The sequence below is a fragment of the Mixophyes fleayi genome, chromosome 9, assembly GCF_038048845.1.
Source record: "Mixophyes fleayi isolate aMixFle1 chromosome 9, aMixFle1.hap1, whole genome shotgun sequence".
Taxonomy (NCBI): domain Eukaryota; kingdom Metazoa; phylum Chordata; class Amphibia; order Anura; family Limnodynastidae; genus Mixophyes; species Mixophyes fleayi.
In genome coordinates this window covers 25643496-25658892 of record NC_134410.1, presented here as the reverse complement: position 1 = coordinate 25658892, position 15397 = coordinate 25643496, and the positions used below count along the sequence as shown (strand labels likewise).

The window sequence follows — 15397 nt, the reverse complement described above, 5'->3', positions numbered from 1 at the left end:
AAATATTCCATACCCTGGATTACGTTAGAGTAAGTGAACAACGACTAAACAAAGAGAAATCACGCACACGGTGACAGAGACAGCATGCTGGGCTGAATTAGTATAACTAATCAGTCATTATAAATATTTATCTCTGTAGTATTCATGTTTCATATATAACAGTGTCTTGTCTCTCTACACATATAGTAACAAGGTTCTCATTCATTTCTATGTATTTCTATGTGTCTATTTAAGATCGATGGAGGGTGTAGAATACCTGGAATCTGAGGATAATGGTCCAGACGAGGCCCAGGGTCAGCCGGTGATTTCCATCCACTATATCATGTGAGCCCACGTTCTCTAGATGGACTCGCTGCTCCTTAAGAAACTGGAGGGCTTTGTCCACGTTCTCCAGAGAGTGAATTCTCATGCGGCCTCTTGTTGGTTTAGGCTAGAGACAGATGCTTGATGTCACTGTAAAACCTACACTCAGTTCCTGATCTAAGAACCCACTACCTACCCCATTATGAAGGTTAGGGTGGAGATAGACGCTCAGTGTAGAGTCCACACTCAGCTCCTGACCTAAGACCCCGCTACCTGCCCCAATATATAGGTTAGGGTGGAGATAGATGCTCAGTGTAGAGTCCACACTCAGCTCCTGACCTAAAACCCCGCTACCTGCCCCAATATAAAGGTTAGGGTGGAAATAGACGCTCAGTGTAGAGTCCACACTCAGCTCCTGACCTAAGACCCCGCTACCTGCCCCATTATGAAGGTTAGGGTGGAGATAGACGCTCAGTGTAGAGTCCACACTCAGCTCCTGACCAAAGACCCCGCTACCTGCCCCAATATAAAGGTTAGGGTGGAGATAGACGCTCAGTGTAGAGTCCACACTCGGCTCCTGAACTCAGAACCCACCAGCTCTCTCGTCATAAAGGTTAGATTGGAGATCACTGCCCTGAGAAGCCACTACCACTCCCATCATGTAGATTAGGCTTAAGACAGATATTTGATATCATGTTATAAACCAGATACAAGTTAGAAACCTCATCGTAAAAGGGTTAGGCTGCAGATGGGTACTTTATTTTAGGATAGTGTCAGACATGCACTTTGAACACAAGCGTTTTTCCAACTAGAAGTGACAATGCAATGCTCTTCCCCTGACACACGGGGACGATTACACTCAGAAAAGATTACACACCGCATCCTCAGATCTTGTTCCTGTGCAAATAGTTCCCTTCACTTCAGCCTGTCACCACGTAACTGATCACATGCTATGAACACTAGTGTTTTTGCTGCTGGAAAAGTGTATGCTGCTGGAAAAGTGCCTGTATGGCACCACTCTTCCTATATAAACCACACTCAGCTTCTGAGCTTAAATCCCACTACCTCTATCATCATGCAGACTAGACTAGAGATATAATACTCAGTGTCACTGTATAAACCACTTTCCTGACCTTAAAGTCGGCTGCCTATCTTGCCGAGAAGGTTAGGAAGGATATTCAATGTTGCTTTATTAACCATACTCAATTGTTGATCTTAGAACCCCCTACCAGCTTCATCATGAAGGCTAAAAGACCACCAAGTCCCCAAAGTTGTAATTCTGGATATGAACTATGAAGGTAAAAATACATTATTCAGTACTAAGTTGATGTCCCACTGAAAATTTGTTAAAAAGCAAAATATGACCTCCTCCCTACAATGCAGGGACACCCCACATTTTAGTACAGTGTCCTGATAGGTAAAAAAGCTGAGAATGCAGTCATCTGAGTGACTGTGACATCACTAGCCCTGCCCCCTTATATGAATCCACCAATACACACAGTGCGTTTCTGCACAACATCTCTGGAAGGCTATCAAGCACCTGCTTCCTAACATGGCAATCTGCCTGAGTTATTAAGGCACGTATCTGCTGATTTTGAGCGTATCGTGTGCAAAATCACTCTGCGCATGCCCAGAACCAGGCCATATGCCAGTTAACGCAGCCCTGTCTACTCCGTCTTCAAGCGCAAAGCACACTGACTACAGCCTACAATTTTGGGGAGTGAACAGGGTGGGGAAGGGACGTTCTGCTACAGTTAACTTACAGCAAGGGTGTGCCAAACTCAAGCGCACGCAGCCACGTCTGAATCAAGCTCTGGGTATCGCAAAGTTACATGTTTTTCTGCCGTATGCCTTGCTCCAGCTACTGTCATCCTGATCAGTAGTGATGTCTCGTATGCATGCTATAACATGTGTTTGCAAACAGAAGCAACTGTAAAAATGTAATTTAAGTTCCTAATAAATGCATTTCATAGGGGTAAAAAAATATTTAATTTTTACTGTTTTATCATTAATGCCTTTATTATTAACTGGTGATATTGATTATATATATATATATATATATATATATATATATATATATATTTTTTTTTTTTTTTTTATTTTTTTTTTTCTGTGCTTTCTTTTGCGAATTTATAATCCCCATAGGCTTTCACAGTATACCGCAGTGTAGTAGAACACAGCAGACCTTCACCTGTATTCATTAGCGCCGTATCTTCAGATCAGTTCCTTGATGAATTCGGGAGTACGCAGAGTCGATTTACGTGTTTGTTTTACAACGCTCAGTGTGCATGCCTTGATGAACCAGGCCCACCATGTATTCAGCCCAGTAATACACCGCCTTTGAAATGTATTAATTGCAAATAGCTGCTTTACTTGCTCTTTGGGGACTGTAGATTAGATACTTAATGCATGGTATCAATCACACTCAGCTGCTGACCTTAGTACTCGCCACCACTGCAATCATGAGGTTTAGTTTGGGAATAGGTATTCTCTATCACTCTAGAAACCCCTCTGAGCTCCTGACATTAGACCCCCACTATCTCCCCCATCATGAAGATTATATTGGAAACTGATACTTAATGTCAATGTAGAAACTCCACTGAGCTCCTGACCTCCGGACCTACTACCTCCAGCATCATGAAGGTTAGGTTAAAGACTGATACTCAATATCAATGTGGAAACCCCACTCAGCTCCTGACCTTCGAACTCAACACCACTCCCATCATGTAGGTTAGGCTGGAGATAGAAACTGCATGTCATTATATTAAGCACACTCAGCACATCACATGAATATAGGAGCAGTTACACTAACGCTAGTATATTTCCCATGCACAAAGTAGTGGTCTCGGTTCCTACCAGCTGCTCTCCGGATAGCACCTCCAGCAGTTTGGTAATGATATAACCGTCGCGCAGGTCACTGTACAGATCATTCACCCGACACGGAACTTTGGAGAGGTGAGAATTCATCCACTTGGTGAAGGTTTTCTTCTGAACAGCGTCGCGTTCATCTTGGGAATAAAATTGGGTGAGATTCTGTGTGATTCAACCCCTTTATAACATATGGCTATGTTAATTATACATAAGAAAGCATCTCTCCTAATGAATTAGCTAAATTACTTTTGCAATTAATAACTAAAGCTTTCAGGCCTTTAATGTAAGTTGGGGGAGGGAGGCTTGGGGTGTAGGCTTACCCTCTCTATGTCGTATATGGTATATATACAGCAATGCCTTATATAACGAAGGACTGGCCCAGAGCTTCGCTCTTTAGTGGACCTCTAGTCATGTAACAGGGATGTTAATGGAAGTCTGTACAGCCCAGACGAGAGCAGCACCAGTCACAATAAAATGGTCTGGGGTCCTAGACGGACCCGATAGTATCACATCCTCTGCACGTAACCAGTCATTCCTTCGCTGAACTGGATAGAGATATAGCAAATAGTTGGAGGTTTAGTGCATCACATATCACTGACGCATTTTAAGGTTTCACAGGATGCAGAGAAATATACTTATATATCTATATAACACAACAACAGTTAGTGAAAGGGGTAATATTGTAAATGAAGGCCTATCAATGTGTCTTCTCCTTGCTACCTTTCATCTGATGTGTTCTACCTCATCTCTAACCTCTGGAATCGATACGAGATGAGATAAACCGTGCCATGAGCTGGAGAGATGACGTGAACGCCTACCAGCCAGAGCTTTAATCCGGGAACACTCAAACAGTTTTCCAGAGGATGTGGGTTCATCCCAGGCATGATCAGCCTGATCCCAGCGATTGTTGTTATTTGGGGAGTTCTGTACCTCCATGTTGTCCAGCTCTGGGCTCACATTCGCCATCACCACTATCCGGGGAAAAATGAAAGATTGGAAATTAGGGTAAATATCTTCCCATTACAGTCCGTAGCCTGTAATAGTCACATATCACATATCGACAAGCTCACACTATCCTCATGTCTGTACAAAATATCACCACTGAGTTACCTTGTATCCATCAGATATCATCTAATTCATCCAAAGATGTTCAAACTGCTGACATTTCCTCTCCTAATGTATAACAACGTCCTTACCTCTCTTCTTCTTAGATGTTTAATTGCTCCATATAATCATATCCAGTCTTTATGCACTCTCTGAAAACAAACAGAAAAATATTAAGCATAGCACTGACTGCAATCACTAGGCTGCACACAACTGTGAAATCTAAACTGTTATGGTCTGCTGGAGGGGACAAAAGAGGAGCATAGTGGCTGATTTGGGGACAAGTTATGTGTGTGATGTGAGATGGGAGACAAGAGAGGAGCACTGTGATATGTACAGGATAAGAGAAGAGCATACTGTGTTATGTATAGGATAAGAGAAAAGCATACTGTGTTATGTATAGGATAAAAGAAGAGCATACTGTGATATGTATAGGATAAGAGAAGAGCATACTGTGATATGTACAGGATAAGAGAAGAGCATACTGTGCTATGTACAGGATAAGAGAAGAGCATACTGTGATATGAGTAGGATAAGAGAAGAGCATACTGTGCTATGTACAGGATAAGAGAAGAGCATACTGTGATATGAGTAGGATAAGAGAAGAGCATACTGTGATATGTATAGGATAAGAGAAGAGCATACTGTGATACGTATAGGATAAGAGAAGAACATACTGTGATATGTATAGGATAAAATAAGAGCATATTGTGATATGTATAGGATAAGTGAAGAGCATATTGTGATATGTATAGGATAAGTGAAGAGCATACTGTGATATGTACAGGATAAGAGAAAAGCATACTGTGATATGTATAGGATAAAAGAAGAGCATACTGTGATATGGGTAGGATAAGAGAAGAGCATACTGTGTTATGTATAGGATAAGAGAAGAGCATACTGTGATATGTATAGGATAAGAGAAGAGCATACTGTGATATGTATAGGATAAGAGAAGAGCATACTGTGTTATGTATAGGATAAGAGAAGAGCATACTGTGCTATGTACAGGATAAGAGAAGAGCATACTGTGCTATGTACAGGATAAGTGAAGAGCATACTGTGATATGTACAGGATAAGAGCAAGGCATACTGTGATATGTATAGGATAAGAGAAGAGCATACTGTGATATGGGTAGGATAAGAGAAGAGCATACTGTGATATGTATAGGATAAGAGAAGAGCATACTGTGATATGTATAGGATAAGAGAAGAGCATACTGTGATATGTATAGGATAAGAGAAGAGCATACTGTGTTATGTATAGGATAAGAGAAGAGCATACTGTGATATATATAAGATAAGAGAAGAGCATACTGTGATATGTATAGGATAAGAGAAGAGCATATTGTGATATGTATAGGACAAGAGAAGAGCATACTGTGCTATGTACAGGATAAGAGAAGTGCATACTGTGATATGTACAGGATAAGAGAAGAGCATACTGTGCTATGTACAGGATAAGAGAAGAGCATACTGTGATATGAGTAGGATAAGAGAAGAGCATACTGTGTTATATATAGGATAAAATAAGAGCATACTGTAATATGTATAGGATAAGTGAAGAGCATATTGTGATATGTATAGGATAAGTGAAGAGCATACTGTGATATGTACAGGATAAGAGAAAAGCATACTGTGATATGTATAGGATAAGAGAAGAGCATACTGTGACATGGGTAGGATAAGAGAAGAGCATACCGTGTTATGCATAGGATAAGAGAAGAGCATACTGTGATATGTATAGGATAAGAGAAGAGCATACTGTGATATGTATAGGATAAGAGAAGAGCATACTGTGTTATGTATAGGATAAGAGAAGAGCATACTGTGATATGTACAGGATAAGAGAAGAGCATACTGTGCTATGTACAGGATAAGTGAAGAGCATACTGTGATATGTACAGGATAAGAGAAAAGCATACTGAGATATGTATAGGATAAGAGAAGAGCATACTGTGATATGGGTAGGATAAGAGAAGAGCATACTGTGATATGTATATGATAAGAGAAGAGCATACTGTGATATGTATAGGATAAGAGAAGAGCATACTGTGTTATGTATAGGATAAGAGAAGAGCATACTGTGATATGTATAGGATAAGAGAAGAGCATACTGTGATATGTATAGGATAAGAGAAGAGCATATTGTGATATGTATAGGATAAGAGAAGAGCATACTGTGCTATGTACAGGATAAGAGAAGAGCATACTGTGATATGTACAGGATAAGAGAAGAGCATACTGTGCTATGTACAGGATAAGAGAAGAGCATACTGTGATATGAGTAGGATAAGAGAAGAGCATACTGTGTTATGTATAGGATAAAATAAGAGCATACTGTGATATGTATAGGATAAGTGAAGAGCCTATTGTGATATGTATAGGATAAGTGAAGAGCATACTGTGATATGTACAGGATAAGAGAAAAGCATACTGTGATATGTATAGGATAAGAGAAGAGCATACTGTGATATGGGTAGGATAAGAGAAGAGCATACTGTGATATGGGTAGGATAAGAGAAGAGCATACTGTGTTATGTATAGGATAAGAGAAGAGCATACCGTGATATGTATAGGATAAGAGAAGAGCATACTGTGATATGTATAGGATAAGAGAAGAGCATACTGTGTTATGTATAGGATAAAAGAAGAGCATACTGTGATATGTATAGGATAAGAGAAGAGCATACTGTGATATGTATAGGATAAGAGAAGAGCATACTGTGTTATGTATAGGATAAGAGAAGAGCATACTGTGATATGTATAGGATAAGAGAAGAGCATACTGTGATATGTACAGGATAAGAGAAGAGCATACTGTGTTATGTATAGGATAAGAGAGGAGCATATTGTGATATGTATAGGATAAAAGAAGAGCATACTATGTTATGTATAGAATAAGAGAAGAGCATACTGTGATATGTACAGGATAAGAGAAGAGCATACTGTGTTATGTATAGGATAAGAGAAAAGCATACTGTGATATGTACAGGATAAGAGAAGAGCATACTGTGTTATGTATAGGATAAGAGAAAAGCATACTGTGATATGTATAGGATAAGAGAAGAGCATACTGTGATTTGTGCTGCCCCCCTTCACTGGAACGACCTCCCTCGCTCCATCCGTCTCTCTCCCAATCTGTGCTCCTTCAAATGGGCACTTACAACTCACCTGTTCCTTAAGGCCTACCAACCATCCATTTAACCTCTCATCTCTTCTGCTCATCCTCCCTTGACCCCTCTTCTCTCTCCCCTTTGATTCACTGGCTCCCTTTTATGCCTGACTTTGTTTACCCTCCCTTAGGATGTAAGCTCGAATGAGCAGGGTCCTCTTCCCTCCAGTCTCCATACCTGTTCTTCTGCTCCGTCTCTACTGTATCTGCCCTCCCGGAGTTTCTGAAGTACTGGTACTGTGTGTTTATTGTTCTGTACTGTTCTACCCTGTATAGTCTACTGTATAGTCTATTGTTTGTACTGTGTGCTGCGCTGCGGAAACCTTGTGGCGCCCTACAAGTAAACGATAATAATAATATGTATAGGATAAGAGAAGAGCATACTGTGTTATGTATAGGATAAGAGAAGAGAATACTGTGTTATGTATAGGATAAGAGAAGAGCATATTGTGATATGGGTAGGATAAGAAATAAGCATATTGTGATATGTAGATATTAAGAAGTAAGCATACTGTGAAATCGAGAGAAGAGATGAGAATATTGTGATATGGAAAAGGTACTAGCTAAGCACATTGTGATAAGAGAGGATAAGAGATGAACACATTGAGCCTGATGCGGATTTGGACACTCGGCGTAATTTGCACACAAAAAAGCCGGCTATAAAAATAGCACATTTACCCCCGTATGCTGAGTGGTGGCATCTCTGCACCTGCAGCACATACACCAGGTGTACATCAGGCACACATACACATACAAACACATACATCATAAGTACAAGAAAAGCTTGTCAACATTTGTTTTCATAGGGAAAAACACATTCTCTATTAGGGTGGATATAATACAGCAGATATCATTTTCCTTCTCGACCTACATCAGACCGCCCCAAGCCTCCCCCGTTTCACCTCTCCAGTTATCAGGAGACACAAATGACAGTTGTGTACATCTCTGCTTGTGTACATACTATGCAAGCAGACATACGTCTAACTCTGCATCATACCCAGAGTGCTATAGAGAGGACAATGATGAGTACATTGTGCTATAGAGAGGATAAGAGATGAACAGGTATTATGCTAAAGGAGCTAAATTAGAGTTTGGCACATATTCTGCCCAGGTTAACCATGCTGTACTATAAGTGGTGCAAAGGAAAGGAATTTTGCATGCAAGGCAAATACTGCATGCTGCACACAAATACTGGCCAGCTCTATTCTTACACTGCATTTTAGTAGGATTAGGACGCACCCCACCCAGGTTATGCATTTTACACATGCTTGCCAACTCTCCCGGAATGTCTGGGAGACTCCCGAATATCCAGGTAAGATGGAAGAGCAGACAATTCTCCCGCATACTGTCCACTTCCTAATGAAGTGGGCAGGATGGGAGCCCTAATGACACAATTTGCAGCAAATTGCACAATTTTGGCCTGCGACAAAATGACGGTTTCATCATGATGGCGGGGCATAAATAACGCTGTGACAGCATGGACCTCATATGCCACCCTGTCTGTTGTTGCTGGGGATCGGCTGGGCTTCTCTTGCCACTGTCCCCTTTTCTTTATCCCAAATGCGCCCTCTAACCGCAGTAGTGCTGCTGCCACCACTAGGCTCCTTAGTGGCACCTAGAACCGCGCCTTTGTGGATAACTCTCACTGCTAGTGTACCCCCTTGCTGGTACACCTGGGCTGGTACCTCTGACCTCTTGCCTTCAGATCAGGGTTGCTGTGGTTGGTTCCCCCTGGCCAGAGCTGCAGGGTAGTGGGCAGAGCGTTGGCACTAGATGTAGGGTCCCAACCTCAGAACAGCCGGATGATTAGATTGGGCTAATCTGTAGAACACAGGAATTACAGCAGGTAAGTAGGCATCAAAGTGGGTTCCTTAAGCAGTGATGACTATTAGCTCAGGAAGTCCTGAGGACAGTTACACTAGTCTGAGGTACCAGTGATATCCAGAAAGTACAGCTGGCATAATGATTACATGGTCAAACAGTGCTTTTTTATACAGTTTTGGACACAGCCTAGCAGAGGGTAAACCAGCCGCCTTTTCCGACCAGGCCCCAAAATATCTGATATTGGGTCAGATAATTTAACATTAGGATGTGACATTTTCTACAGACTTGGAACTAACACACAGGACAAAAGGCCTCACAGGAAAGAAACACTGAGTTTTCAGGCTAAACCAGTGTTGACCTTCAGATGAAAGATGTCTAATTAGCATTAATTAATGAGGATTTCCTCTAGAAATGTTACAAAACCAAATCATGACATACTGTCTCAGAAGTTACAAATCAAATTTCCTCCAAAATTTGCCTATTGTATCAAAAATCAGTACATTTACAATTATATAAATTGGCGCCTGCGCCACTAATTGAAATACATTTCTACAATAAATTATTTCTACGTGATCCAGCCAGAGACGCAATTGACAGCGTTCCGCCCCCTCCCACCTGACCGGGATCTCCCGGATTTTAATAATTAAAAATTGTCAAGTATGATTTTACATTTTTCCCCCTACAACACAAAATGACTTTTTCACTTGCAAATGTTGCACCCGGTAGCTGGATTCGATCCTAACTCTAAATAAGCCTCATAGTGAGGATATTGTGATAGGGAGAGAGTAAGAGATGAGCCTATTGTGATAGGGAGGGAGTAAGAGATGAGCCTATTGTGATAAGGAGAGAGTAAGAGATGGGCATATTGTGATACAGAGAGAGTAATAGATGAGCATATTGTGATAGGGAGAGAGTAAGAGATGAGCATATTGTGATAGGGAGACAGTAAGAAATTAGCATATTGTGATAGGGAGAGAATAAGAGATGAGCATATTGTGATATGGAGAGAGTAAGAGATGAGCATTTTGTGATAGGGAGAGAATAAGAGATGAGCATATTGCGATATAGAGAGAGTAAGAGATGAGCATATTGTGATACGGAGAGAATAAGAGATGAGCATATTGTGAAAGGGAGAGAGTAAGAGATGAGCATATTGTGATACAGAGAGAGTAAGAGATGAGCATATTGTAAAACAGAGAGAGTAAGAGATGAGCATATTGTGATAGGGAGAGAATAAGAGATGAGCATATTGTGATAGGAAGAGAATAAGAGATGAGCATATTGTGATATGGAGAGAGTAAGAGATGAGCCTATTGTGATAGGGAGGGAGTAAGAGATGAGCCTATTGTGATAGGGAGAGAGTAAGAGATGGGCATATTGTGATACAGAGAGAGTAATAGATGAGCATGTTGTGATAGGGAGAGAGTAAGAGATGAGCATATTGTGATAGGGAGACAGTAAGAAATTAGCATATTGTGATAGGGAGATAATAAGAGATGAGCATATTGTGATATGGAGAGAGTAAGATATGAGCATTTTGTGATAGGGAGAGAATAAGAGATGAGCATATTGCGATATAGAGAGAGTAAAAGATGAGCATATTGTGATACGGAGAGAATAAGAGATGAGCATATTGTGAAAGGGAGAGAGTAAGAGATGAGCATTTTGTGATAGGGAGAGAATAAGAGATGAGCATATTGTGAAAGGGAGAGAGTAAGAGATGAGCATTTTGTGATAGGGAGAGAATAAGAGATGAGCATATTGCGATATAGAGAGAGTAAAAGATGAGCATATTGTGATACGGAGAGAATAAGAGATGAGCATATTGTGAAAGGGAGAGAGTAAGAGATGAGCATATTGTGATAGGGAGAGAATAAGAGATGAGCATATTGTGATAGGAAGAGAATAAGAGATGAGCATATTGTGATATGGAGAGAGTAAGAGATGAGCATATTGTGATATGGAGAGAATAAGATTTGAGCTTATTGTGATATGGAGAGAGTAAAAAATGAGCATATTGTGATAGGGAGACAGTAAGAAATGAGCATATTGTGATAGGGAGACAGTAAGAAATTAGCATATTGTGATACAAAGAGAGTAAGAGATGAGCATATTGTGATACAGAGAGAGTAAGAGATGAGCATATTGTGATAGGCAGAGAATAAGAGATGAGCTTATTGTGATATGGAAAGAGTAAGAAATGAGCATATTGTGATAGGGAGAAAGTAAGAAATGAGCATATTGTGATAGGGAGACAGTAAGAAATTAGCATATTGTGATACAGAGAGAGTAAGAGATGAGCATATTGTGATACAGAGAGAGTAAGAGATGAGCATATTGTGATACGGAGAGAATAAGAGATGAGCATATTGTGATAGGGAGAGAGTAAGAGATGAGCATATTGTGATAGGGAGAGAGTAAGAGATGAGCATATTGTGATATGGAGAGAATAAGAGATGAGCATATTGTGATATAGAGAGAGTAAGAGATGGGCATATTGTGATACAGAGAGAGTAAGAGATGAGCATATTGTGATACGGAGAGAATAAGAGATGAGCATATTGTGATAGGGAGAAAGTAAGAAAAGAGCATATTGTGATAGGGAGACAGTAAGAAATTAGCATATTGTGATACGGAGAGAATAAGAGATGAGCATATTGTGATAGGGAGAGAGTAAGAGATGAGCATATTGTGATAGGGAGAGAGTAAGAGATGGGCATATTGTGATAGGGAGAGAATAGGAGATGAGCATATTGTTATAGGAAGAGAATAAGAGATGAGCATATTGTGATATGGGGAGAGTAAGAGATGGGCATATTGTGATAGGGAGATAATAAGAGATGAGCATATTGTGATAGGAAGAGAATAAGAGATGAGCATATTGTGATAAAGAAATAAATAAAAGATGAGCATATTGTGATAGGGAGAAAGTAAGAAATTAGCATATTGCGACATAAACTGGTAAAAACATCCTGTGACATGGGGGTAAGGGAGCATATTTTAAAGTGGGCTAAAACGGTAATGAGGAGGATAGTGGAGACAATATATGTATATATATATATATATATATATATATATATATATATATATATATATAGTGTTCATATAATACCTTGAAAACAGTCAGCTTATATATATATGTGTCTACAGAAAAGTGCAGGCAACATTGTCTGGGATATTTACATATTTCAAAGATTAAGTTTCATTACATTAGATGATCAGTTTGCTAATGGAAGCTCCTACCTAGCTGTTACAGTCTTAAATACTATCTTTAGTACAGTGTATCTGACCCTTCGTTTGCAGTTCCTTCTCAGATTCCTTCTAAATGCCCTACGTAGAGCAAAACCCCATCATCATATCAGCTGCTTTCAAATTCCCAGTGTGAAAAGTGATGTGTTACTCTGTGACAAAATAAGGTAATCTTTAGATACACTCTACCAGAGAGTGTATCTAACACATTATAGGAGTTAGACTGGAATTTAACGTGCAACCCTGAACCATTTTCATCTATAAAAGATCCACAAAAGGTAGACATATCTTGTAATAGCTCTTAACAGCAGTAGGCATTCATATGTATTATACAAGTAGGGGGCTACTTTCCTGGGACCCTCCCTACTGGAACTGTCACATGGTAGAAGAGGTACAGTATGCCTATGTAGATGTGGAAGCAGCCGCAGATGCCCCTACCCCTCCTAGAGCAAAGTCTGGGGTGACAATGACGATCATCCACACGGGCCATGCTAGTATTTAAAGAACAGCAAGATCATTTTTTTTTTAAAAAAGTGTCAACCAGCACCTCAGTCAGAGCGTGGCAAAGCTGCACTGTAATAAATATAAATCAGAGGCCGTTTCTCAGTCATGCTCATCGCTACACAAGGCTGCCAGGGATTGCTGGGCTCTGTAGTCCACCATGCAAAAAGGCTTGAATCTTTTTTTACAACATTTATAAGGTATAAAATTAAGGGTAATTAAAATTAAGAGTGTCATCATTCACGACAAAGAGAGAGAAAAACTGTTATTGTTACCCTAATATGTCTCCCATTGCCCCCTCCATATATTTCTCATTACCCCCTCCATATATCTCTCATTGCCCGCTCTATATATCTCTCATTGCCCCCTCCATATATCTCTCATTGCCCCCTACATATGTCTTACATTGCTCCCTCCATATGTCTCTCATTGCCTCCTCCATATATCTCTCATTGCCCCCTCCATATATTTCTCATTACACCCTCCATATATCTCTCATTGCCCCCTCCATATATCTCTCATTGCCCCCTCCATATATCTCTCATTACCCCCTCCATATATCTCTCATTGCCCCCTCCATATATCTCTCATTGCCCCCTCCATATATCTCTCATTGCCCGCTCCATATATCTCTCATTGCCCCCTCCATATATCTCTCATTGCCCCCTCCATATATCTCTCATTGCCCCCTCCATATATCTCTCATTGCCCCCTCCATATATTTCTCATTACACCCTCCATATATCTCTCATTGCCCCCTCCATATATCTCTCATTGCCCCCTCCATATATCTCTCATTACCCCCTCCATATATCTCTCATTACCCCCTCCATATATCTCTCATTGCCCCCTCCATATATCTCTCATTGCCCGCTCCATATATCTCTCATTGCCCCCTCCATATATCTCTCATTGCCCCCTCCATATATCTCTCATTGCCCGCTCCATATATCTCTCATTGCCCCCTCCATATATCTCTCATTACCCCCTCCATATATCTCTCATTACCCCCTCCATATATCTCTCATTGCCCCCTCCATATATCTCTCATTGCCCGCTCCATATATCTCTCATTGCTCCCTCCATATATCTCTCATTGCCCCCTCCATATATCTCTCATTGCCCGCTCCATATATCTCTCATTGCCCCCTCCATATATCTCTCATTGCCCCCTCCATATATCTCTCATTACCCCCTCCATATATCTCTCATTGCCCCCTACATGTCTCTCATTGCCCCCTACATATATCTCTCATTGCCCGCTCCATATATCTCTCATTGCCCGCTCCATATATCTCTCATTGCCCCCTACATGTCTCTCATTGCCCCCTACATATATCTCTCATTGCCCGCTCCATATATCTCTCATTGCCCGCTCCATATATCTCTCATTGCCCCCTCCATATATCTCTCATTGCCCCCTCCATATATCTCTCATTGCCCCCTACATATATCTCTCATTGCCCGCTCCATATATCTCTCATTGCCCGCTCCATATATCTCTCATTGCCCCCTCCATATATCTCTCATTGCCCGCTCCATATATCTCTCATTGCCCCCTACATGTCTCTCATTGCCCCCTCCATATATCTCTCATTGCCCCCTCCATATATCTCTCATTGCCCCCTCCATATATCTCTCATTGCCCCCTACATACATCTCTCATTGCCCCCTCCATATGTCTCTCATTGTCCCCTCCATATGTCTTACATTGCCCCCTACATATATCTCTCATTGCCCCCTCCATATATCTCTCATTGCTCCCTCCATATGTCATACATTGCTCCCTCCATATGTCTCTCATTGCCCCCTCCATATATCTCTCATTGCTCCCTCCATGTCTTACATTGCACCCTCCATGTCTCTCTCATTGCCCCCTCCATATATCTCTCATTGCCCCCTCCATGTCTCTCTCATTGCCCCCTCCATATATCTCTCATTGCCCCCTCCATATGTCTTACATTGCTCCCTCCATATGTCTCTCATTGCCCCCTCCATATGTCTTACATTGCCCCCTCCATGTCTCTCTCATTGCCCCCTCCATATATCTCTCATTGCCCCTACATAGATCTCTCATTGCCCCCTCCATACCTCTCCCATTTCCCCCTCCATGTCTCTCTCATTGCCCCCTCCATGTCTCTCTCATTGCCCCCTCCATGTCTCTCTCATTGCCCCCTCCATACCTCTCTCATTGCCCCCTACATGTCTCTCTCATTGCCCCCTCCATACCTCTCCCATTGCCCCCTCCATGTCTCTCTCATTGCCCCCTCCATACATCTCCCATTGCCCCCTCCATGGACACCCACCTCACCAGGGGTATGCAGGAGTCCTAGTGCATTCAGCACTGGACTACTTTTCCTGAGTGCGATT

General features: G+C 41.2%; 1 protein-coding gene across 3 annotated transcripts in view; it reads right to left on the bottom strand.

Moving 5' to 3' along the window:
- SPTBN4 (spectrin beta, non-erythrocytic 4) overlaps positions 1-15397 on the bottom strand; it is a 98017-nt gene that overhangs the window by 80974 nt on the left and 1646 nt on the right. For all 3 annotated transcript variants that reach the window (XM_075187066.1, XM_075187067.1, XM_075187068.1), the window contains exons 2-5: positions 4371-4430; positions 3993-4145; positions 3160-3311; positions 257-430 (exon numbers count right to left, since the gene is read on the bottom strand). In XM_075187066.1, the coding sequence (XP_075043167.1) occupies positions 257-430; positions 3160-3311; positions 3993-4140 (474 nt within the window). In that variant the 5' untranslated portion in view covers positions 4141-4145; positions 4371-4430. The remainder of the gene's footprint in view (positions 1-256; positions 431-3159; positions 3312-3992; positions 4146-4370; positions 4431-15397) is intronic.